This window comes from Dioscorea cayenensis, chromosome 7, assembly GCF_009730915.1.
Source record: "Dioscorea cayenensis subsp. rotundata cultivar TDr96_F1 chromosome 7, TDr96_F1_v2_PseudoChromosome.rev07_lg8_w22 25.fasta, whole genome shotgun sequence".
Lineage (NCBI taxonomy): Eukaryota > Viridiplantae > Streptophyta > Magnoliopsida > Dioscoreales > Dioscoreaceae > Dioscorea > Dioscorea cayenensis.
In genome coordinates, this window is record NC_052477.1 from 11,866,287 (window position 1) to 11,891,515 (window position 25,229).

Genomic DNA, 25,229 nt, shown 5'->3' on the forward strand with positions numbered 1-25,229 from the left:
ATTTGATTCTTCTTCCTCTAGTTCATCATCATCACTATCTGCATCAACATTAGGGACTTGGAGTGACCTTTTCTTTGATTCATTACCAGTCTTCGATTTTTTACATTTATGTTTGGACTATTTTCCATAACTAAATTGCAACTCTTTCAACATTAGTAAAATATCAGATCCAGTAGTAACTTGTGGAGCTCCACGCATCTCTACATTACCATCAAACAGATGTTTCTGGGATCTATATGGATGATTATGTTCTAGCCACCACCGATGTGCCATAAAACAAAACTTCTGCCCATTTGTTAACCATTTCGAAGAAGTTTGTGCAGCACAACAAGGACAAGCATACTTTCCTTTTCGTGCTCCAACCGTATAAATTTATGTAAGCGTGAAAATCATTAATGGTCCATAATAAGGCAGACGCATAAAGAAATTCCTCCTTGTCGATGCATCATACGCCCTCGATACTCGACCCATAATTGCTTTAACTCTTTAATCAAAGGTTGCAAGTAGATGTCGATATTATTTCCTGGACCTTTATATCCAAGAATAATGATTGATAAGAAGAAAGAAGGTTGCTTTATCCCAATCCACGGCGGCAAATTATAGGGTATCAACACCATCGCCAAGTACTGCATCTGATCGACTTAACAATTTGAATGGGTTAAATCCATCAGATGAAAGACCAAGCCTAACATTTTGAGTATTAGAAGCGAAGTCGGGATATCTTGCATCAAATGATTTCCATGCCTCAGCATCAGCAGGGTGTCGCAAATGACCATCATTGGTCCGACCATTAGCATGCCGAGTCATATCACCGAAAGTCTTAGCGGACATGAAAAATTCTTTGCGCCTTGGTATTAAAGGAAAAATAGCGCAAAACCTTCGCAGGTCTCCTATGAGCCACTTCATTTTCATTATTCAAACACTGATCAGAATTAGTGGACACCCAGCGAGAACGACCACACATTTGACAAGATTGTTGACCTTCATTATGTTCCCAATATAACATGCAGTCATTAGGACAACTATGAATTTTTTCATACCCAAGACCTAGATCCTTAATGATTTTCTTGGACTCATGACAATTTTCTGGAATAGCTGCTGAGGGAAAAAATTCTTTTAAAAATTCAATCAAGTAGTCGAGCCCTTTCGCAGTCATCCCGCACATGCATTTCAGATGAAAAAGTCGAATGCAAAAGTATAATCTAGAATGATTCGATCCCTCATAAAGTTTGTCATTCATATCTTCAAGCAACTTGTAAAACTTTGCCGCTTCTTTAGAAGGTTGTTCATCAACTACCCCTCTAAGAGTTTCACCTCCATCATTCACCTCAACATTAAATTCATCACTACTAGATGGCAAACCGTCGTTATCAACATGATGCATGTTAAAAGCATCCTGCAACAATTCTTCCATGTTATCTGGTCTTAAATGAGAAGTTTGGTTGTGAGAAGCAGAGCTTGATGGACCTATAAATGTGTTTCTTGCCTTTTGAGTAGATGACGGTACACGTTCTCCATGGAAAAACCAACATTTGTAACCTTGAAGAATTCCATCACATACTAGATGTTCAAGAACTATTTGACGTATTTGCCAATGGATATTCACACACTTTATGCAAGGGCATATAATTTTATCATCTTCACTTGAGTTGTCAAATGCAAAATTGAGAAATTCTTCGACTCCATCAAGGTATTCTTGACTCAACCCTGACTTATGCATCCAATTCTTATCCATTTCTAGTTAATATATTAGAAAATTAATTAGAATATTATAAATTATATCATACTTTGCCTTATCCAATAAGTACTTGTAACCACATCCAGGATTATAAGAAATGTAACCAAGTAAAAGATTTAACAGAAAAATTAAAGTTCTAAGTTCATCACAAGCAATCAAGGGCATAACACTGATAAGATCAATTACGAATGTAACATTTAACAAAAATGCACTGTATTTGACTACTATAATATATAATCTGAAAACTTAGGCCTAATAAGTATACACCTAGTTAAAGTAAAATGAACAACCAAATCACAATTGAATAACAATGGTTAATGGCATAGAAAGAAAATCAAATTAAAAGCAGGGCAATATTTAAAAATTACCTCAACTTTTAGGAACTAAACTTTTTCTTCTTGTTTCTACTTTTTCCACTGATCTCTCTGTATCCAAATCTAACACAAGATCTGCAAGTTATATAAGTAGGTTATTTAGAGCAAATCATTATAAAATTATTGCAAGCCCATTATGAATATTTAGAAAACAAATGAAAAAAAGTACCCATTATGGTTTGGAAACTGTAGTTGCATTTCATTGTTTTGTTTCTCAGATTTAGAAGTACACAAATGTGAAAATTAAGGAAACCATGAAACAGTTGGGTTTGGCAAAATAATAATAATAATAATAATAATAATAATAATAAGTTTCATTCAACCAATTAATTGATTAATAATAACATAAAGAATATAAATAACAAAAAAAGCATGATATCTATCTTTCCCCTCAAATCATGAAACAAAACATAGATGACAATGTATATGGTATATACCTTCTTCTCATCTTAATTTGATTGAAGTACAAAACATAAAACAAAACAATGAAATGAAACCATAAATCATGAAACCGCAAAGAAACCACAAAGAAGGATGACATACATAACTACCATAACGTGTTTGATTTATTGAGGAATTTACTAAAGGGAAATGTATTGGGAATAATTTCATTGTTTTTCTCAAATTTAGAAGTACACAAATTAATTGAGGAATTTGTTTTAGATGTATTGAGTTTAATAATTCCCTACTTAATTAGCTTGCACATATCTACTGCTGCCCACATGAATGATTCCTTTAATAAGCCATCCAAACACATGAAGATATAGATATAATTAATTAATGATCAAAAGTGTCAAGTCAGTAGCAAACACACACACACACACACACACACACACACACACATATATATATATATCTATATATGTATTGGGAATCATTCTACTGCTAGTATCATTGATGATCTAAATTCTCCCAAGTTCTGCTACTCCATTGTGAGCATGTGCATTAATGTTCTAAGGTGATCAAACATATATATATATATATAATTATATATAAATTAATTAATCAATGTCCATTCACCAACAAAATAAAAACTCCCGTATGTTATCTACTAAGCCAAAAACATGCAGGGATATTAATTCAATATCATATATCATGTATATAGAAGCCCAACCCATGCTATACTTTCCATTCATTTTCTTCCTACATTTGCAAATCTATTTTATTGTTCAAATAAAAAATTATTGATTAATTTTAAAGACATTTTAAAGCAATAAAAAAAGACATAGATATCCACGTACTTGAGTCTGCTTTCCCAAAATAAACTTAGAATATGATAATATTTTTGGAGGTCATTATTAAAAAAGATAAGAGTGACACTTTTATCAATTTTTTAATGTTTGGTTGACAATGTGGTGTACCAAAATATGATCATGATCAAGTTTGTCAATAATTACTTCAAAAAATTTTAAGCTACATAAAAAGTATTTAGAAAAATTACATAAACATAACAAAGAAGGTTAACTTGAGCTTTATCAATCAACCTATTTATTTAAATCTAATAAATACACAATCAAATCTAAAAGGGAAATAGAAGCTATCCAATTGAGGCAATAGAGCAAATTTCTTTATCGCCTAATAAATTTTCAATCATTTTGACACACCATCAAATCTAGATATAAAACTAAAATATTAGAATAAGCAAGTAACACATGAATAGAAAACAATCCACTCTCAACCATGGAACAAAAATTAAAAGATATATAAATCAACAAGTCTTTTCTTGGATGAAAAACAAAGGACGAATCACTAAATTTAATTGAATTTGTTGAAGGAGTTCAATTGTTAATTAAATTAGAGGAGGGTGATAATGGTAATAATTTTTATAATTTTTTTAGAAAAATTGCATACATATCCCAAAAGAGATTATAATTGAGTGTATATCCATGGAAATAATATAATCATATACAAGCATGTCCTTTTTTCAAATTTGTGAAAAGTTTCATGTGCAAATGCGGATATATGTACAAGTTTTAATATTTTAGTGTGTATATATATATATGTAAATATTTTTTTAAAAAAATAATTGTCTTAACTTATTCGATAGTGGGACTTCTTTTATTTTAATTAAACCGACACTAAACAACAAAAAAATTAGTTCATGAGTTACCCGATCAATTTGATCTATGTTTATGGGATCTCAGTTAAAAGTATATATTATATCAAATGAATGATATTATAATTTAAAGCAAGAGTATAAATTCTCAATATATATATATAAATCGGGGGAATAAAAAAATGATCTTCAAATAGAGTATTAAAAAACCATGGTATGTATGCATGTATATACATCAAATCGGAGGACAAAAATAATTTCTCAAACATTTAAAAAGAATCAAAAAGATAAAAATTAACTTTTTCCTTCATAATAATCAACAATTCACTAGCTCATTGATTTATCCAAACCAAACCCTAGCCACAATGAGATACTAATCCCCTTATCCCAAACCCTAAGAAAAAAACTCAAATTTTTTTTCCAAACAAATCCCAAGCAACCACCAAAAACCGGACAAGATCCCAAAAAAATAATTTAAAAAGAAAAAAACTAAATCAACAAACACAAGTAAATGAAAAACACTACAAATTAAAAATTGAAACAAACAACATAAAGGGGGAAAAACCCCAAAAACTTTTTGGCAAATTAGGGCATCACACATCCTTTTTAATTAGGAACTTACATACCGATTAGCTTCAATGTGAAGAAAAACCTAGAAGAAAAATAGAGACAAAGGAGAGGGACCCGGGACGGGCGCCGACGGGGACGGGCGGAGGAACGGCCGAAGATGAGAGAGCCGGGTGGAGGAGGTCAGTGCCGCATGGGCCGAGGAGGCAGATGGGCGAAGGCGTCAGCGAGTTAGGGCGGCGAGTTGGGGAGATGAAAGATATAGGACCTGAACCAAGGCCGAGAAGGCCGGAATCACCAGTGAAAAGGCCGGAATCTCCAGTGAAAAGGCCGGAGTTACGGTGGCCGCAGCCGATGGCGACGTTGGTGATGTGGTGGAGCCGAAGGTGGTGAAGGAGCCGTCGGAATTGGGAGTGAGGAGAGAGCAAAGAGAGGGTCGGCGTGGAAAGAGAGGAAGGGCCAGCGCGCAGGGAGAGAGAAAAGGAGAGAGAGGCGTACGGTTTATAAACTAATTATTATATATATTATTTTCATAATGTAAAGTGAATTGTCTTCTTTAAAATAACACATTTTTAATTTGTTATTAAGTAGCGGGGCTTCTTGCAAAAAACGCCACGAAACAAACTTTTAACCCGCAAATTTTATGCGAAATCCCTCCAAACTAAAATTAATAAGAATTTACCGGCATTTATTTAGTTAAACCCCGCTAAGTATAAATAATTTCCTGGCGTTTTAAAAAATAAACGCCGCTGATTGAATTTTTCCCCCCTTGCCCTAATTTCTCCAATAATACGACTCACGGCGTTTTATAATTCAATGCCACTAAAAAAAAAAATCCCGGCGTATTATAAAATAAACCCCGCTAATTAAAAATATTTTCTCGCGTTTTAATCCCTCAAAGTGCACAAAATCACATGCCGGCGTTTATGACCAAAAAACGCCGCCAAATGTAAAATATTAGCGGGGATTATATAAAACGCCGCTAATAAAACGCCACGAAAAGCATAATTTGGTGTAGTGGATGAAGACATCTCCTTTCTCATAGAGGTCGTCGGCCTTGACTCCAAGCTTCCACTGTGACACTGCAAACTAAAGAGTCTAATTAATGATATCTGAAGCACTCTTGTATTTGGTGACGACATCAGGGGAAGAAAAACCAAGCTCTTTCTCCTCCTTATTGGCTTCATCATCTGACATCTCTCAAAGCTTGAAGATGGAATGCAACAAGAATCGAGGCCGAGAGATTGGAAGAGATTTGAGGAAGGATGCAAGTCTAGGGTTTTGGTCTTAGAAAGTAGAGAAGTGGGAGACAATGCTAACTGCAATTTCCCATGTGCAACATAAACTATATGAGTAGGCCAATTCTCAAGGCCATCAAATATATGTGTAGCATATATATATATATTATTATAGCTCCTCATTCCTCTCATTCTTTTCACAAATATTTCAACAGGAGGTTGGCTCTTGCCTACTCATCTAGACCGACAGTAATCTCATCAAATAGAAGAACCTTAAATGGTTTAAGAAGGCCCATACATATTTGTAACCTTCTCCCTGACCATCTAATGATTTATGCATTCTCCATGATAGCTCAATGTCTAAAACTTTAATTAGTTCATCTCTTCTCTGGGATCGACGCCAGTGACTCCATAAATCATTCTATCTGTTGAAACATCCATCTATATGGACACCTCAAAACTTGCAAAGGAATCATCTCTCCTCCACTCGCCACCAAGGTAAGAGAGATCGCCGGAAGAAGTGAGAGCAATGTCGTGAAAAGTAGACCTCCCAAGGACCCTAACCATCTCCGGCCCAACCATATACTTCCCTCCCAAAATCTTTAAAATCGTCATCTTCCTAACACCACTAGACCCGGCGAGCAAAAAACGATTTCCGGCATGAAGGATGAGTGAAAACCCATCGATGAGTGGGGATGACCCCGGTGGTGGGTGGTCATCATTCCCCGGGTACGTGAAGCTAAGGTCCTTGATCTCCACCATCATACTCCTCTCATCGAGAATCGCTCCTCCCATGGCTCTGGCTCCTCACTGAGCTTTGAGATAAGTAGCCCAATGGCCACACAAACCTCCATTATAGTCTCAATTATGCTCCCAGAGACGTCACAAACAACAATGCAGTTATTAAGCTTGCCGAGCTTCAAAATGTCATGCACCATCCTTGCTCATTATAGCTCTATTAGAGCATCATCATCACCATCATCACCATCTTCGTCCTTGTATTTGCAGACGACTGCAAGGATCTCATGAGGGAGTAGAGCACCGGCGACAATCTTGGCCTTGCATTTCTTCACATCCTCAAGGGAAGTTTGAGAAACGATCGTTGTCATGCTTCTTGAATGTATTCTTATAGTTGTTCATGGTGATGGATGCCACGCGATTGTACGATAGGATGTTCCATTTCCTTGAGCTCATGAAAATCTCTGGCAGCTAGAGAACTTTCTAGATAGGGATGAGAACTTCACGGCGGCGTAGGTCACGGACATGGTAGGCATAGTGGCGCTCATCGTTCTCGGTGTACTCAAGGTTGGAGTCTTTGGGAAAGACCCGGCGAGCGATGCTCTCAAAGAGGAGGCTTGTGCGATCGAAGCATGAACTGAGAGATGGGCTCCATTTGGTGGTGAGATCGATCCTATTGAACTTCTCTTTTCTTCAGTTGCTTGAGATTGGAGTCCAAGAGCTTGGTGAAGAACTCGGGGATGCAGTCTTGGAGGAACTGGTAGGGTCGTATCACCTGGGCGTACGATCCCACGACTCCGATCGCGAGCTTGATTTTCTTCTCGTGCCTCTACTTTCTGACCTTCTCGATCTCCGTCTTCATTTTGGTAAGCTCAGCGGTGATAGAAGCAGTGAGTCTACATGTAACAATGATTGATAGCGGTGGCACCAACGGTGGCCGACAGCGGCGGTAGTGATTTTTTTGTAAATATGAGTGAAGAGATGTCAGCACCTTTTTCTTCTCTTCTTTTTTCTTCAGATCTTCTTTCTCTTTTTTTTTTTCTTCTCTTTAAATTCTTCTTCCTTTTTTTCTTTTCTTTTTCTTTTTCTCCCTCAATTCCCATGGCCCTTTTTTTCTCCCCTCTTTTAAAAGCTTCGCCTATTTTTGTCCACAATCCCCAACCCCCTCCGCAGAATCGTAGCGAATCAAACAAAAGGAGATTAGATCAAATTTGAAATTTTAAAGTTTCAAATTTGAAATTTTAATTAATTTAATTAATTTTTTTTAAATTCAATTAAACCAATTTGCCTCGAGATATGTGTTTGGGTACTTTGGGATTTGCACTTTCTCAGGTTATCTCGAGATTTGTTCTCAGGCTATATGAAATTTAGGATCATCTCGAGATGCATATTTGGGCTATCCTAAGATTTGAGATTGCCTCGAGATATGTGTTTCTCAAGAGCAATCTTGTAATTTAGATTTATGCCTAGAGATAAATTCTAAGGGGTAATTTTGTAATTTGTATTTATGCCTCGAGATAAATTCTCAAGGGCAATTTTGTAATTTTTATTTTATTATTATTTTATTATTTGTATTTTTTATTTGGCTCGGGATTTGTATTCAAGTCCAAGACAACCAATTCATTTATTTTAAAGGGAAAATCCAAAATCAATTAAGATTAAAAAATTTAAATTTTAATTCTAAATATATCCATGATTAAGATATATTTAATTTTTAATTAAATTGTGATTTGGGTTCTATTAGGACATATGTTATATTATTTATATATAAACAAGGGGATGATGAGAAGGAGATTGCCCAACTCAAGGTGAGACTAGGCAAAGAATTTGAGGTGAAGGATCTTGGTTTGCTTCGATATTTCCTTGGGATTGAGATAGCTCGAGGAGCGAAGGGGATGGTTCTCTCTCAAAGGAAGTATGCAATTGATCTTCTCACGGAGACAGGTATGTTGGGGTATAAACCTGCGGTTACACTGATCAATCAAGGGTTCAAGCTGAGCACAGAGCCAGAGAACCAATTGATCACGAGAGATACCAGAGATTGGTAGCTAAGTTGATCTATTTTATTCACACACGTCCTGATATCTCTTTTGCAGTGAGCGTGGTGAGTAGCTACATGCATGACCCGCGGAAGGGTCATGTGGAGACAGTGTACCAAATCCTGAGGTATTTGAAAAGTGCCCCTGGAAAGGAGCTGATATTCAGAAAAAATGGTCATGTGAGCATTGAGGACTACTGTGACTCTGATTAGGCTAGCTGTTCCGACGATACGAGATCACCTTGGGTTACTACACCTTTGTAGGAGGCAACTTGGTCTCTTGGAAGAGTAAGAAACAGTCTTTTGTGGCAAGATCAACAGCAGAAGCCGAGTACAGAGCTATGGCTTTGGGAGTTGCAAAGTTGTTATGGCTAAAAGGTATGTTGGTGGAGTTGAAGCTGGATCAAGGAGTCAGAATGAAGTTGTGGTGTGACAACAAGTCAGCCATAAGTATTGCCAACAACCCAGTGTAACATGATAGGACCAAGCATATAGAGATCGATAGGTTTTTCATCAAAGAGAAGTTGAATAGTGGACTACTGGAGCTAGGCAATGTTTTAACCAAAGACCAGGCAGCTGATTGTCTAACAAAAGGGCTCAATTCGTTAGACTTAGTTACAAGATGTGACAAGATGGGCTTAGTGGATATCTTTCGCCCATCTTGAGGGGGAGTGTTGAGATTTATTGTATGTTTATATACTTTCAGGTTTTTCAGAGCCCTATAGGCAAATAGGTAACTATGAAATAGTCCAAGGTTGTTTTATAAGAGTGAGGTGTAAGGCTCTATATATGCCCAAAATATTTATCAATGAGAAGTAACCAAAATTAAAAACAATAGATATGAAGATTTTTTTTAAACTATTGTTGTTTTTTATGCCATATGAGCTGTTTATGTAGCTTTTATTTTTTTAAGAATAAAAAAGATTAATGCCTGGGCAACAACTAGATAGATTGATATACTCTATCTTTTTCATGTTTGACCACACCAAATTAAATTAAATGGTGTAAACCTTCCAATTCTTCTCCAGGGTCTTTCTCTCTATTTTGTAGGAATAAAAAACTCATCCTTGTGAGAGTTCATATGTTTTCTTTTTCGTATTATGTCTCCGGTTTTTTTTTTAAACATCAATTATTGATGGTATTGTGGGTTTAACACAACCCTTTAGCTAACTCCTATTTAAAACTTATTTCCATGTCATCCAGAGGCATGGATATGTATAAATTGTGATTCATTTCAGGATTTAAAAATTGAAGTTTGCCAAATCAATGAAATTTTCTATCACGGACTTTGTGAAAAGGTTTTAGAGTGCTAGGCTTATAATTCATCAACCTAATATGCAACAAGGATCCACTACAAGAAAAACAGGAATTTGGCACGATTTATTTGTCACGGTTTTGATTCCGTGCCAAATTTGTCACGGAAATTGGCACCAAACCCAAAAGTAGTGACAATGTGTTACGGTATTTGGCACGGTTACTAAATCGTGACAATTTTGCCACGATATTTAGCACTAATTATTTTTTCGTCTAAAATTTAAAGAAAAACCCGTGCCAAAACCGTGCCAAAAACCGTGACAAACACATCAACCCTTTCTTTGTCACGGTTTTTGGCACGGTAAAGGCTAAACCGTGCCAAAAACCGTGACAATAGAGTACATGACATTAGGCACTATTTTTGGCACGGTGTAGACTAAACCGTGCCAAAAACCGTGACAAACACATCAACCCTTTCTTTGTCACGGTTTTTGGCACGGTTTAGTCTACACCGTGCCAAAAACCGTGACAATAGAGTACATGACATTAGGCACTATTTTTGGCACGGTGTAGACTAAACCGTGCCAAAAACCGTGACAAACACATCAACCTTTTCTTTGTCACGGTTTTTGGCACGGTAAAGGCTAAACCGTGCCAAAAACCGCAGATAATAGTACTATTTTTGGCATAGATTTGAGTTACGATGGCAGCGTACAAACAGATCAACCCTTTCTTTGTCGGGTTTTTGGCACGGTAAAGTGCTAGACGTACAATGGCGTACTGACATTTGCACCATTTTTGGCCGGTGTGACTTGCGTGCAAAAGCCGTGACAAACACATCAACCCTTTCTTTGTCACGGTTTTTGGCACGGTAAAGGCTAAACCGTGCCAAAAACCGTGACAATAGAGTACATGACATTAGGCACTATTTTTGGCACGGTGTCAGACTAAACCGCTGCCAAAAAGCCGTCGTATCAAACACGTCAACCCTTTCTTTGTCACGGTTTTTGGCACGGTAAAGGCTAAACCGTGCCAAAAAGCTTCGTGACAATAGAGTACATGACATTAGGCACTATTTTTGGCACGGTGTAGACTAAACCGTGCCAAAAACCGTGACAAACATATCAACCTTTGTCATCCACGGTTTTTGGCACGGTAAAGGTAGCGTGCCAAAAGACCGTGACAAATAGAGTACATGACATTAGGCACTATTTTTTTGGCGCGGTGTAGACTTAGCGTGCCAAAAACCGTAGTAAACTACATCAACCCTTTCTTTGTCAACTTTGTTTTTGGCACGACCAACCTAAAACCATACAAAAAACTTAATTTTACTTTATATTTATAATAATTACATAATAATTGCACTCTATTTATAATAATTACTTACCCACAATAAAAAAAATTTTTATATTGTAATTTAAAATTAGAATAAGTCAAATATTGGTTTTGTACTTTTGTTGATTTTATTTAAAATTTTTTATATTTGATAGAACTCTTATATATGACTTTTACTTATTTATTGGTCACATGTTTTTTGAAATATTTTGTTAAAAGGCATGTTAGATTTAGTATGAGATTTAATTTAGAAATATGTAGTATGTTAGAATAAGGGAGTGCGTGAACACAAATATTAAGAATAAGAAGAAAATATAATGTCGAAGAGAAGAGAAATTCTTGATGAAATTAATTATCATATAAATCATAAAGTTTCAATCTAAGATTTTTTACCATCAAATATAAGCTCACATACAAAAATAAAAAAAAAAACCAAAAACAAAAACGAAAAATCTAAACCATCAGAAGAAAGCGTGTAAACCCGTAAACTCTATGCCCTCATTTTAATCTTATTGATGACAAATAACTATCAAGGTAAATTATGAAAACAAAATGTATGTATATGTATAACATAGTTGATTTTTTTAATGAATTATTAATTAATTGTTGTACTCGATAGGCCTTAATTGATAAAGAATTTCTTCAATTCTGAAAATATGTTGTTACATCTTCACATAAATTTGATTTAGTATAATTGATAAAGAATTTTTCAATTCTCAATTCTTTTCATAAAAATTTGTCAAACTAGTATATATATATCGATCGGTGACAATTTCTTTATATTTGACTCCTATGGCGGGGACGTTGAGAGTTCAACTTCCTTAGTTAAAAGCGAGTGATAAAAAAATATATGTAGTGAGCTTGTCTATATTTTTACTAATTTGTTTACAATACTTGTAATTAAAAAAATATGATATATACATACATACATATAAAAATAGTGTATTTTGGTATTTTGAAAGGAGATTTTAATATAGTCAAATGTACGTGTAGACAAACATAAAGGGAAGAGGCAGCATCTTCACATTGAAGTCTAACCATGTGATTGAATCAGTGTCCCATTGCACCAAGTCCCTCCCTGACCACTTTGTCTCTACTCTATATAACTCAACTCCTACAACCAAATCAACTTAATTATTATATTAACTAACAACTTTTATTCCTTAAATATTCTCTCTCTCTCTTTAATTCTTACTTATTCTCTACTTTCAGCCTCCGTTTTTCATTTATTCCCTATTATATTTTTTTTCTTCTTGTTATTTTTAATGTGTGTGTATATATAATTTTTGAGCAATTGATTTATTAGAATTATCGATTCTAAATTAGTCTAAAAAAGTGTATTGAAGTTTTACTTAAATATCACAACAATAATAATAATATAAATTATTTATCTATATAACAATTTTTCTTGGGGGTCTATTTATAATAATAATAATAATAATAATAATAATAATAATAATAATATGACTACCAAGAAAACCAAAAAATAAGTTGAAATTTTTGCAAGCTTTACCAACTCTTAGTCATGTCTTTACATGCAAATATGCGGGTGACAATTCCCCAGATATTAATCATTTTCTCTAAAAATCAGAATGAAAAATGTTTCACAAATTTTTTAATTCTTATATTAACTTTAAATTACAAAATGCAATTTTTCCTATATAGATCTATAGATATTTTCATTTCCCCTTTTTTATAATAACACCATTAAAGCTTATTTTAAAAAATAAAAATAATATTTTATCGTAAGAAACCAAATTAGAGTCATCCTCTCAATTTGTATAACGAATAAATTCTAATTTAAGATCAATATTAAGCTATTAATTAACAACCCCATCATTTTCATCAATGACTTTTGATCTTTGCTAGGTCCCACAAAAACATCTATTTGGATTAATTCCTCATTAAGAGACAAATGTCAATAATTTACGTTTGACTTAATATTATTATTACTCATTATAAACGATTTATTGATGATCATTTCATTAATAATTAATTTTTCTACATACAATGAACCAAAGTCTTTTCTTAATAGTACTTGATTAATATCTAATTAGGACAATCCCAAGGTATATGTTTAATTAGGATTCTATTCAATTCCCACCAAAGAACTCTGTAAAAAGGAAAGAGTGAAAACCTAGGTCATGTTTCCCATCCCGCTCAAAGTTTCACAGCCTGCCGCCAAAACCAAGCCTTGTCTTATTTTACTGTTCTCCATCCTTTTTTTCAATTACTTGGAATTCATGTTCTCTCAATTCACAGCACTCAAATCTTGGACTGATGGAGCTCAACTGGGAGGGTTTGGGTGCTCTGGATGTCATCGTTGAAGGGAGTTTTGGGTGGTGAGTTCAAGATCGGTGTAGATCTGGGAGGAAATTGTGTGTTTGGAGTTGTTGAAGTGGTTTTTTGAGAGGAGTGGTGGGATCGGAATGATTTTGTAGAAGTCTAGAACTACAACTACAAAAAGAGAAAGGTGGAGTTTTTTTATGCGATTGATATAATAGTCATGAGATGCTTTGCTTTGTTTTTAATTTTTCTTGTATTTTTCGGGTCTCTTTGAATACAAGAGTTCCTATCTATTTGATGTATATGTCCGTGAGTACTCTGTAGTTGGATCTTTGCTTGTTTAAATGCATCTTTGCTTGTTTAAATGCATCTTTGCTTGTTTCAATATTCTTGTTAGCATTGCAAACTATGCTTGAGAAAAAAAACTACAATCCAGACCTTCTTTTCGGAGTTTTGGAAACCTAGGAAAAGCCATATTTTAGTTTCTTGTCGGAGTTCTGGAAACCCGACAAGAAACTAAAACCTAGTTTACAAAGAAAAAGGTTTAATTAAAGACACTGTTAAACTTAGAAAAGTAGCCACTAAAACCTTTTACTGAATTTCAGAGTAAATTTTAATAAGCATTAGGAAAACAAAGACAAACATTTTCTGATGCAGCCCAACATAGAATTAGAGGTGATGAATGAAATATCAATGAGGTAAAATGTGGTAATTCATTAGAACATATCGAGAGTTGCATACCTGTAGAGTCAAGGCACTAGTATGTTTGGTAATGAGGAAATTGGTTAGGTTGACGAAATTTAATTAAAAATTGTAGGAATTGAAAAGCAGGTAACAAATGATCTTTTTATCTTCCCTAGCAAGTGTTACTGTGATGGCAAGAACATTGGGCTCCATGAATATTGTTGCAGGAAGTAGGAAAAACATAGCAATCGGCGCCAAACACGCATTTCTTTCCCATTAAGTCTTTGAGGAGATCTTTAGAAATTTTCAAATCCAATTATTTAATATTTAGCCTCTGATAATCTATATATGAATGAAGTTTATCTTGCTTTAACTCAACCATGGTTGATTGCTGCAACTAACTAAAAATATCACATGTACTGATGAGTGCTTTTTGCCTAAAAATATCTTAGAACAAACTAAAAACCTTTTGATCATGCAGCATTATGAAATTTCTTATTTTTTAATTAATGCTACCCACTCATGGAATGTTCCCAAGGTGCAAATTAACCATACGAAAAGTCTTTGGCAGAACATTTCCATCTCAAGTAAATGAAAGGTTGAGTGAAGAAGAGATTTGATACTTGAGAGAGAGCGGAACCAGCAACACTCGCTGGTGATCTATCAAAGAACTTCAGGTATGACTTCTCATAATATGCAAATGAATATGAGTCACTAAGTTTTGATTTTTCAGGAAACATGATTTATTTGGCCTTTATATATTGATACAAAAATTCAAAGTTCAATGATATTCACCTTCTTTGGCTTCAAAAAGTGCACTAATTGCTCTAAAAACACATAGAATAGTTTTGCGATGTATGTACCATAGTATAATTAAACCGTGAGAGTGCATTTGTCTTTAAAAATAATTGTGCATGAGGAAAATGTTACATAATATAAGTAGTTAATATTTCAATTAAAAAAATTTCGGTTATAAAATGAATAACATATAAATAAATAAGTAATTACAAAATATCTGTAAACCATTTAGATGAGCTTATTTAAAAATATTTATAAGCCATGAATAAGATTAAATGACAAATTATAAGGACAGTGAACAAGACAAGGATTAACTTTATTTTTACAAGTTAAGATCTAAAACCCTTATGATTTCCTTATTCCTGAGTAGTTCATTTCGCATGTGTGTGTGTTACTAGTGTTAACTTGCTCATCTGATAAAAAGCCAAATGGTTTTAATGCATGAAAATGAGTACTCATTGATGGTTAGACAAGTTGCAAACTTTATCTTGCAAGAAATACCTGTTTGATCTTCTCAAATGGCAGGCAAAAATAATTCTTATTTTTGGTTAATAAGAATTATTTGTTCTTATTAACAAATAATAATAATAATAATAATAATAATAATAAAAAACAATTATTAAACATGGCTCATGTTCTCCAAAATTTCACACTTGTCAAAGCAAAACATTGTGTTTGTGGGGAACCATGGAAGGCAACAGAATATTTATTTTCATGCATAACGTCATAATTTTGTTTTTTTTTTTCTTGGAAAAGATATTTCAACTTTGAGTCAGTATTTGCTCATTTATTTTGTAAGTAAAAAAATTCTAAAGTGTTTAGTTAGTATTTTATGAATAAACTACAGACTAAGTTAACAGGATGATATTATATATATGAATAACATATGTAGATATTTTATGTGATTAAAAATTAGTTCTAAATAAATGCAAGACTTTTGACATGTATGTTTTGGTCCATGTCTTTTTCATATGTAGTTATCAGTGCAAAAAACATGCCATCCATGTTTCCATGCCTAAATTTATTTATATTTCTATGACATTTAGTTAATCATGTTTTAATTTGAGATCAAGTTTTTCCTCTAATTTTATAACTACTTTCAATAATGGAAATAATATGTTGATAAATTGAGCTTGTTAAACCTAATTAATATTTATTTAGTTTTATTTAATATTTGAGAATTGGTTACTAATTAGCCAATTTAACTCACTATCATTAATAACTGCTTATTTTTTTAATGGATACGAGGAGGCATTTGACAAAGCAATAGTAGATAAATGCGATCAAGGGATGGATGAGAATTCTATTAACCAAGATGAATTATGGGATGAGATAGCCATTGGGAGTCGTAACAGAGTGGTAGGAAAGGGTAATATTGTTAGGCAGATGACTTCATCCACTTACAAGCCACGCTTGGGATCTTCTGAATCAACTGAACAACTTCGCAACAGAGTTAAGGAATTAGAGGAAGAGCTTGCTAGGGTTACAAGTCGAGTCGACTCGTCAGCGAGTTATTTGAATCATCATTGGTTGCCGCACTCGTGGCCAAGGTATTGACCTTTCTAGCATGCCTATTTTTTTGCCTCGTACGCCACATGCCCCTCGAGCACCCTGCTGGAGAGTCACGGACACATGCCGATGAGCACTCTCCAATGCGAAAGAGAGTTCGTGATTTCTCCGTCTACCGATAATTCTCTTGAAGACTTGGAGGATGATGTATAAGGTTTTGATAATATACATGGTTTATGTTAAGAGTTTTGTGGAGTTATGTAGATTGGACCTTATTATTGTCATGCTATGATTGTAATAACAATTAATTTTGCTTATTTTACAAATATTGCAATATATATTTTGATGAAATTAAATACAGGTTCTATTATTAAATAAATATATTTGTAATTTTTTTAAAGAAATTGTGCCAAATTTCGTGACAAAAACCATGCCAATAACCTTACTAAATTTAAAACCGTGCCAAAAACCGTGACAAAAAATGTGCCAAGAACTATATAAAATTTAAAACTGTGCCAAAAATCATGACAAAAAATGTGCCAAAAATCATTTTCGTGCAAAAAAACCGTGACAAACTTCACACTATAAACTGTGACAAAAATCATGACAAAACAAAACCGTTCCAAAAATGGTGACAAATAAACCGTGCTAAAAATCGTGACAAAAACTAATCGTGCCAAAAATGGTGCCAAACAAACCGTACCAAACACCGTGACAATATAAAACCGTGCCAAAAATGGTGCCAAAACAATCGTGCCAACAACCGTGACAAAACCAACCGTGCCAAATACTGTGACAGATAAACCGTGCCAAAAAATGTGACAAACACAACCGTGACAAAAATGGTGACAACAAATCGTGCCTAAAACCGTGACAAAACAAAACCGTGCCAAAAACAGTACCAAAAAACTGTGCCTAAAACCGTGACAAATTTGGCACGGTTTAGTTAAAGCGTGACAAAATTTGGCACGGAGTTACTATTCCGTGACAAATTATATTTGTCACCCATGCTATAGGCACGGTTATGTTTCCGTGCCAAAATATGTGCCAAAATCAGTTTGTCACGGTTTTTTGGCCAAAATCCGTGCCAAATCTACCGTGCCAAATTCCTGTTTTTCTTGTAGTGATCTTATCATTTCTAAATGATGAAAATCAATATGCTTTAGTATTCATTTCATATCAATCTTATGTTTATTATCACTAGTATTTTACATTTATCTACATAGAGATGGAGGAGCTTACTTCAAGAATTTGTTGGGAGCTAGTGAAAAAGGAGGGTTATATTGCTATCTGGCGGAAGCCTTTGAACAACACATGCTATATTAGCTGCAATCCTGGAAGCCAACCTCCTCTTTGTGATCTGGATGATGATCCAAATAATGTCTGGTATTTTCAATAATTCCATTTACTGCATTGAAAGATTATATCCATCTTTTTCGTTTTGGAATGCACCTAACTCAATCACCACCACGGATCATGTCTGATCGTAAAATAGTAAATTTGCATACTATGACTTGGTATTTTGTCATGTGTATGAATGCTTGTTATTGTGAAAATATATTAATTACCTATTGTGTTTCAAAAGAATAGATGCCTATTTGTTTTGAATTAGAGGAAAATGTAGTTTCATGTTAATATTTTTTTTCTTATAATAATGTCGATTAGAAAAATCTTATGTGGGGCAAAATATGTTCCTTCCTATCCGTGTTGTACAAAAAAGAAAATATCTACTCTAAAGATATCCATGTTCATAGAGATGTGAAAGAATGCCATGGGTTTATCATCTTGATTTTCTATCTTTTTTTTATTTCATTGTATTAATCGTTGTTTATGCTTTTATTGGTATGCCAACTTGAAAGCATGCATAACATAGCTCCCTGAAAATGGACATGGACCAAATGTTGCTCAATGGCCTGGTCGCTTGCGTGAGCCACCTGTTAGGCTCTAGGATGTACAGATAGATACGTGCATGGCAAAAGAGGAACTCTTTCTAGCTGAATCTGGATACTGGAATGAAATAGTTAGAGATTATATACATGTTTACCATTGGCAAAAACTGAAACTACGGAATGTAATGGTCATGAGAGCGGGATTCAGAGGGTGAGTGCTATCTCTCCCTTGGTATTGCTTTTTGGAGCAAAGACTTTCCTGCATGCCATCAAAATGTTGACATCATTCATAAACCTGAGGCAAACATGCGTGAGGTTGGATTTGGATGGTGGGTATTACCTCTTCCATTCGTTGCATTATATTCATGTATAATGAAGAATTTTCTGCATAAATGCCCTCTTATTGTTAGTTGTTAACAATAATCATAACTACTACTTATTAAATAGTGCTTAATTTTGTTACATAGGGATCCACCACCCTAACTTCTTCATAATTGCAGTTGTGGGGAAGGTTTGGTAAGGGTAGAATTGGTCTCACAGGCGATGTGGAACTATGGACCTGAGCCACACTACATCCCAACACCCCCCTTGGCCCACAGTGGATGTGGGACCTAAGATCCTAGCTCATCCAAGGCACAGCCCGGCATCAACGTGGAACACAGCTCTGATATCATGTTATATAAGGACCCACCACCCTAACTTCTTCATAACTACAGTTGTGGGGAAGGTTTGGTAAGGGTATATGAAGCTAGAGAAAATTGGTCTCACAGGCGATATGAGACTATGGACCTGAGCCACTACGTCCAACAAATTTAACTCCAAATTTGCTTAGTTTCTTAAACTTTTGATATTCTTCTTTATTTAAATCACAGAGAGGTGTAATTGTGAAAAGTCTAGGCAATTTCTGGATGGATCATTTCATAAATATGAATAGGCTCAGTTTTGCGGTAACTTTTCCATTTTTTGAATTTCAAATAATGCAAACTCTGATCTATGTTAAGTTCTTAATAGCTTAATGGCAAGCTTTTAAAGTGAATTATTATTGGCAGGTGAATGTTAGTAGTTTTGGGCATAGAAATCCACTAGAAGAGTACAAGATAGATGGGTATCGCTTTTTCATCTCCATGCTAAGTGCAACTTAAAGATTGACAACTAAATCTCTATTTCAGTATTGGTCATCTCCTAGGAACTCTGAAGACTTATTTGAACTATAGAGATGCACAATTAATGTTAAATATGTATCTCAGATGTACAATCTCTTTCTTTTGATAGTTGTGGACATGCCTATTATATTTGCTATTTTAGGTTATAATCGATTTGAATGGTTTTAATATTCCCTACAATCCAAGTTGTTCTCTCAACTGATTATAACAATGGATCTCCTACAAATTGCATGGAGTTGTGAAAGAAATATTTGTAGGTAAAGTACAAAACTGTCTTTGTTTTTTCATATCCTCAAATTTTTTTTTTGTTACAGTAGAGCTGGAAATTTTCACACGCTAGCTACCAAACTTCCTTTGCTTACTGGTTATTGTTCCAGAAAGCCTATTTTCCCTGTATTAATTTGCTGTCTTAACACAGATTTTTGTGACTTATTGCATACTTTTTGAAAAGTATTACATGGGCTTACTTTGCTAAGTATTTTTCACTTGTGGATCTTGCTCTGGAAATTTTTTAAGCTACTGAATTGGATATAGTTGCTCATGCTATCGTAGGTGCTCTCTCTTGTACTCTTAATAGTTTGCTGTATTTCCACCAAATTATTTATTGCATCATTTTCATCGAGTTAAAAGTTTCAAATAATGTTTTTGGACTGATTGTATCATTACTTTTTACTCACCATCAGTCTCATTTGTTTATGTTAGCTTTTTGGAATATTTTATTTGCATTATTCCACTGCATTCTGGTAATGATGCACATGAATAACTATTCAAGTCAAAGTCTTTATCCATCGGTTTATCTCTTAACTATTATTTACACCTTCTTTATGACGTAATATTGTTAAAGTGTTGATGCCTCTTGGTTCATTTCCCACTATTTTAATTTGCTAGTTTTCACTTTTATCAATCCCTTCTTTGTATGATGACCTTGTGACTTAGTGAGCCCCTCGCTATTAATATCAACCCCTTCTTTTATCAGTCATCCAAACAAACACCAACTCTTGGCATCATATCTAGTTTAGATAATCCTCAGTTCATATCAATATGTTTACAAACCAATCTTCGTTATTATGGAGTACTACTATTTTTATTTTTTCAACAAAGAATTCTAATCAAGGAAAGGTTGTTAGTGTTTGTCTGTTTTAATATCGATATGAATTTTGAATACTATTGGTATAAACTATATTTAACACTTATAGTTAAAAACATTTTGGATACGAAATGACTTGAACACTACTATATTTATCCAATCCAATTTTTAAGTTTACTTATATGGCCATACTGCACAATGGTTTTAAAGTGGTCTATCACTTTTTTTTTAGCTCTTTCCAATTCCTTGCCACTTTGGTCTGGAGTCGGTGAGAGAGGGTTTTGTGCAATTTGGTTCTTGTTCTGATTTTTCTTTCTCCTAATCTGAAGGTTTGCTTTCTAAATTATTGATTTTTTGTTAGCTTTGTTAACTGTGTAGAATTTATTTATGTATTTATTTTTCTTGTTCATGTGATTTGGGGATCAAATTGGTTGTTTTGTGTTTGATCTAATCTAAGTTTTCATTGATTGGAAAGGTTTTTTTCTTTTTAGAAATTTTGCTTTGTTTGATGGATCTGATTTTGATTTAGTTTATTTGGTGAATTGTTATTATTTTTGGTTTATTCTTCAATGTCCCTTTTTATAACCAGATCCCAAAGTAAGCCTCTAATCATAACCACAAAATCTCAAACAATGGAGGGCCCATAGGAATCACAGAAGGAGCTATTGAATAAGTCAACCTGAACCAATAACGGCAGCTTAAACCAACCAATCAAAGTATTGAATATAGGAGTAGCATAGCACGCTGAGATTGCAATTTGGGTACCATCTTACCCTCCATTCACGGTCACTGTCACATTTGCTATCAAGTCACCAATGTTGTTCCCCCATGCAAGCACTGTTAATCCTACTATTGAAAGACTATCAAATGTCTAGACTATTATATTTTGTATTGGATTGCCATATTAGATGTTTGGACTATTAGATTTTGTATTGGTTTGTCATATTAGATGTTTTGACTATTATATTTTGTATTGGATTGTTGTTCAGGATACTTATAGATCAGAGTATTTATTTTGGGAAATATTATAAAAGTTATTATTGAGCATTATAAATTAGGCATTAAAACAGGTTTATAAAAAAATTGTCAAAAATTATTGCAAATAATCACAAACTGTGTCGTAGTTTTGTTTCTTATGAATAATCAATTTGCGAAATAAGTTTTTACAGTTATAATGTGTTGCGAGATTTGTTGCAAAAAATCTCCTACAGTTGCAACGCATTTTGCGCCATATAAAATGTTTTGTGATAATCAAAATGTGTTACAAAGAATGTTGGAAAACGTCTCACACAGTTACAATTACAACGTAATTTGCGACATACAAAAAATGTGTCACAAAACAATGTTGCAAATTGAATTGCAAATTAAATTGCAAATATTGTCTAAAAAACCAATCAATTGTGATGAGATTTGCAACATTTTTGTTTTTCGTCACAAATTTTGCGATACATTTTTTAAAATTATTGCAAAAAAACATCTGAAACATGACATTTTATTGTGTTGCAAATTGCATTCTGCAACACGTTTTTGATTTTTTGTGTCATAAAAATGTGTCGCAAATTGCATTTTTTGTTGTCGTCATGAGTAAGCTCTTCATCATCCTCCCCTTACTCAGAAGAGGGTTGTGACACCCAAAGCTTGTTAGAAAAACACAAATTTGTGACTTGGAAGAGCTTTAGTGAACACATCGGCAACTTGCTCGTTTGTGTTGCAATATATGACATTGATTTCACCATTATTAACTAAATGTCTGAGAAATTGAACCTATTGTCAATATGCTTAGTGCAGCCATGTAGAGAGGGCTTTTGAGTGATTGGCATGGTTGATTTATTGTAGCACTGTATCACAATAGGTCTAGATAATTTCACACCAAAGTCCAGCAACAGACACCTAAGCTATATAGTTATATAGGTGACAAAAGTAATTGTGATATACTCAGCTTCTATGCTTGATAAAGCAGTGATCAATTGCTTTTTAGAACACCAAGCTATAGTAGCTAATCCAAGCTAGAAACACCAACATGTCGAGCTTCTTCTGTTTTTCGTTGATCCTCCCCAATCGCTGTTAGTGAAGCCGGTGAGATATACCTCATCATTGTGCATATATAGAAGTCCATGACTCAACATTCCACTCACATAATGAAGTATCCTTTTTACTGCACCAATGTGATGCATGGTTGGTGTTTCCATGAACCGAGATACAATGCCCACAACGTATACAAGATCCGGCTGAGTGTGAGTGAGATATAGGAGGCTGCCAACGATCCTTTTATAACAAGTGGGGTCAGCCTTTCTTGAACTATCTTCAAGACTGAGCTTTTCATTAGTATTCATGGGAGTTGTAATTGCTTTGCAATTCATTATTCCAGCTTTTTTAATCAGGTCTTCAGCATACTTATGTTGAGAGACAAACAGAACTCTATTAGATTGCTTCACCTCCAGCCCAAGAAAGTATCTCGGTGGCCCCAAGTTTGTCATCTCAAAATTCTTTAACATGATCTCCTTGAGTTTAGATAGCATGTCATGAGAGGAATCCATGTAGATGATGTCATCTACATACATACATAATAGTAGGATGTCTGAATTTCCTCTCAGTTTGTTGTATACAATAGGCTCATTGATGCTTCGCATAAAATCCATGTGAATGAATTTTTTATCAGTGCGACCATAACAAGCCCTAGGGGCTTGTAGAAGACCATAGATGGCTTTGCCGAGTTTATGTACAAGGTATTCTGATATGCTCATTGCGTATCCGCAAGTGCACGGGTCATAAAAATAATAAAGTGTACCCAATAGGATCATGTAGTCGAATCTACAGGGACTGGTATAGCTCTCGATACTTGTTCATTTCCTAATATCTAGCAAGCTCAAAAATTAGTTTGAATTAATTAATCTACTAAATTAGAAAAGAATAGTAAATGAAGAAGAGACAGGGTTTTGGGTTGAAGAGATAGCAGTGGAAATGACAGTTGCCCAGATTTATCCCCATGACAAATGCAATAACTAGGCTATGATTCAGAGTTTCTTCTTGGACTATGGTGAACACTTATAAAGGTTTGACAACGTACATCCTTGCCCAAGGCTTGGAGCGGACTCAACCCCTTCCCTAATGTGTGCCCTAGCTAGACGAGTAGAGATTACCTTCTCGATAGTAAATCGATCTAAGGTTAAATAGCAACTTAAAATGCAATGGCCACCAACGGGGGAAATAGCAATAAAAAATCAATACATACATGGCTAATGGCAAGAACCTCGTTAGGCTAGCAACATACAAGTATCAAGGTAATCAACACATAGAAAGATAAGTAATATGAACAAAAGGGAGACCACAAGGAAACTCAAGAATCAATATCACTAAAATCAAAGCATTTGAAGTCAAGGTTCATAATCTGGGGTATTGAAAGATGGTTAGTCCCTCATAGTCTTACAAACAATCATAGGAAAGAAATAAGAGAAATAGAATTTGTCCATTAAACTCACTTTTTGCTTCCCAATCGTGTTGGAGAAGGCTTGACAATGGTTGTCACTGATGATCCTCCTTTTCTACCCTTGTCTTCACTATAGATCCAGCCCTGAATGGTGCCGACGGCTACCCTAAACCACGCCTCAAGAAAGAGAGAAAAAGATTCCCCCAAAATCTAATTTTACGGCTTAAAAAATCATTTCCCGATGTAAGCACACCCATGCTGATAGGCGTGCTAATGACCATGCTTGGGTCCAGATCCTGGGGATTGATTTTGCGCAAAACCAGTAAATCATATGGGGGTAATTACACCCTTGCTTACTGCCTATGTTTGGAGAGCACGCTCGTGCTAGGAGCATAATGACCATGCCCGTGCTTACCGATAGTGCTCCCTCAGCACGATGGTGCTAGGGATAGTGAAACCATGCTTTTCAGTTTTGAATAGACTCCAATAGAACGCATGAGGGTTCAACACGCCCGTGCTTTCCAAGCATGGGTGTGCTTCGGACCCTGCTTGTCCTGAAACTTGTATTCTAATGTTGTTTTGCATCAGAATTGCTCTCTTTTCATTCCTTTTGGTCCGAACCACAATTGTCCGCAAAATTTAGCAAACATACCTCAAGTAGCATCGGTTTGTCATAAAAATGTGCTAAAAGGATGAGTAAAACACACAATAGTGTATATAAAATATCTATATAAAATGCACTCATCAAATACCCCCATAGACTTAAACCTTTGCTTGTCCTCAAGAAAACACTCGGTTCATAAGAAAAGAAGATGAGTGCATGATCTTAAATTTTATAAAAGATTAGGAATTCAAAGACAACAAGGGGACATTAGAGATTAATGCACAAATAGTTGATTCTTCAAGAAATAGATTTACCCAATACTCCATACTTTAGTGTATATGTGCGTTCACCCTAGGAATGTGCCCTATTTTCCTTGGAGAGGAAAAGTAGTTCAACTGACCTTATTTCCAACCTAACTAATTGGGTCGTAGCTTCATACTACGT

At 34.6% G+C, this 25,229-nt stretch overlaps 1 protein-coding gene and 1 pseudogene across 1 annotated transcript; both read right to left on the reverse strand.

Moving 5' to 3' along the window:
• Positions 1-820: 820 nt before the first annotated feature.
• LOC120265079 lies at positions 821-1,735 on the reverse strand. The gene has a single exon (XM_039272994.1). It carries the CDS (start codon positions 1,733-1,735, stop codon positions 821-823), a length of 915 nt encoding a protein of 304 aa, XP_039128928.1.
• Positions 1,736-4,803: 3,068 nt separating this feature from the next.
• Positions 4,804-6,768, reverse strand: LOC120265080 (annotated as a pseudogene).
• Between the last annotated feature and the right edge of the window lie 18,461 nt (positions 6,769-25,229).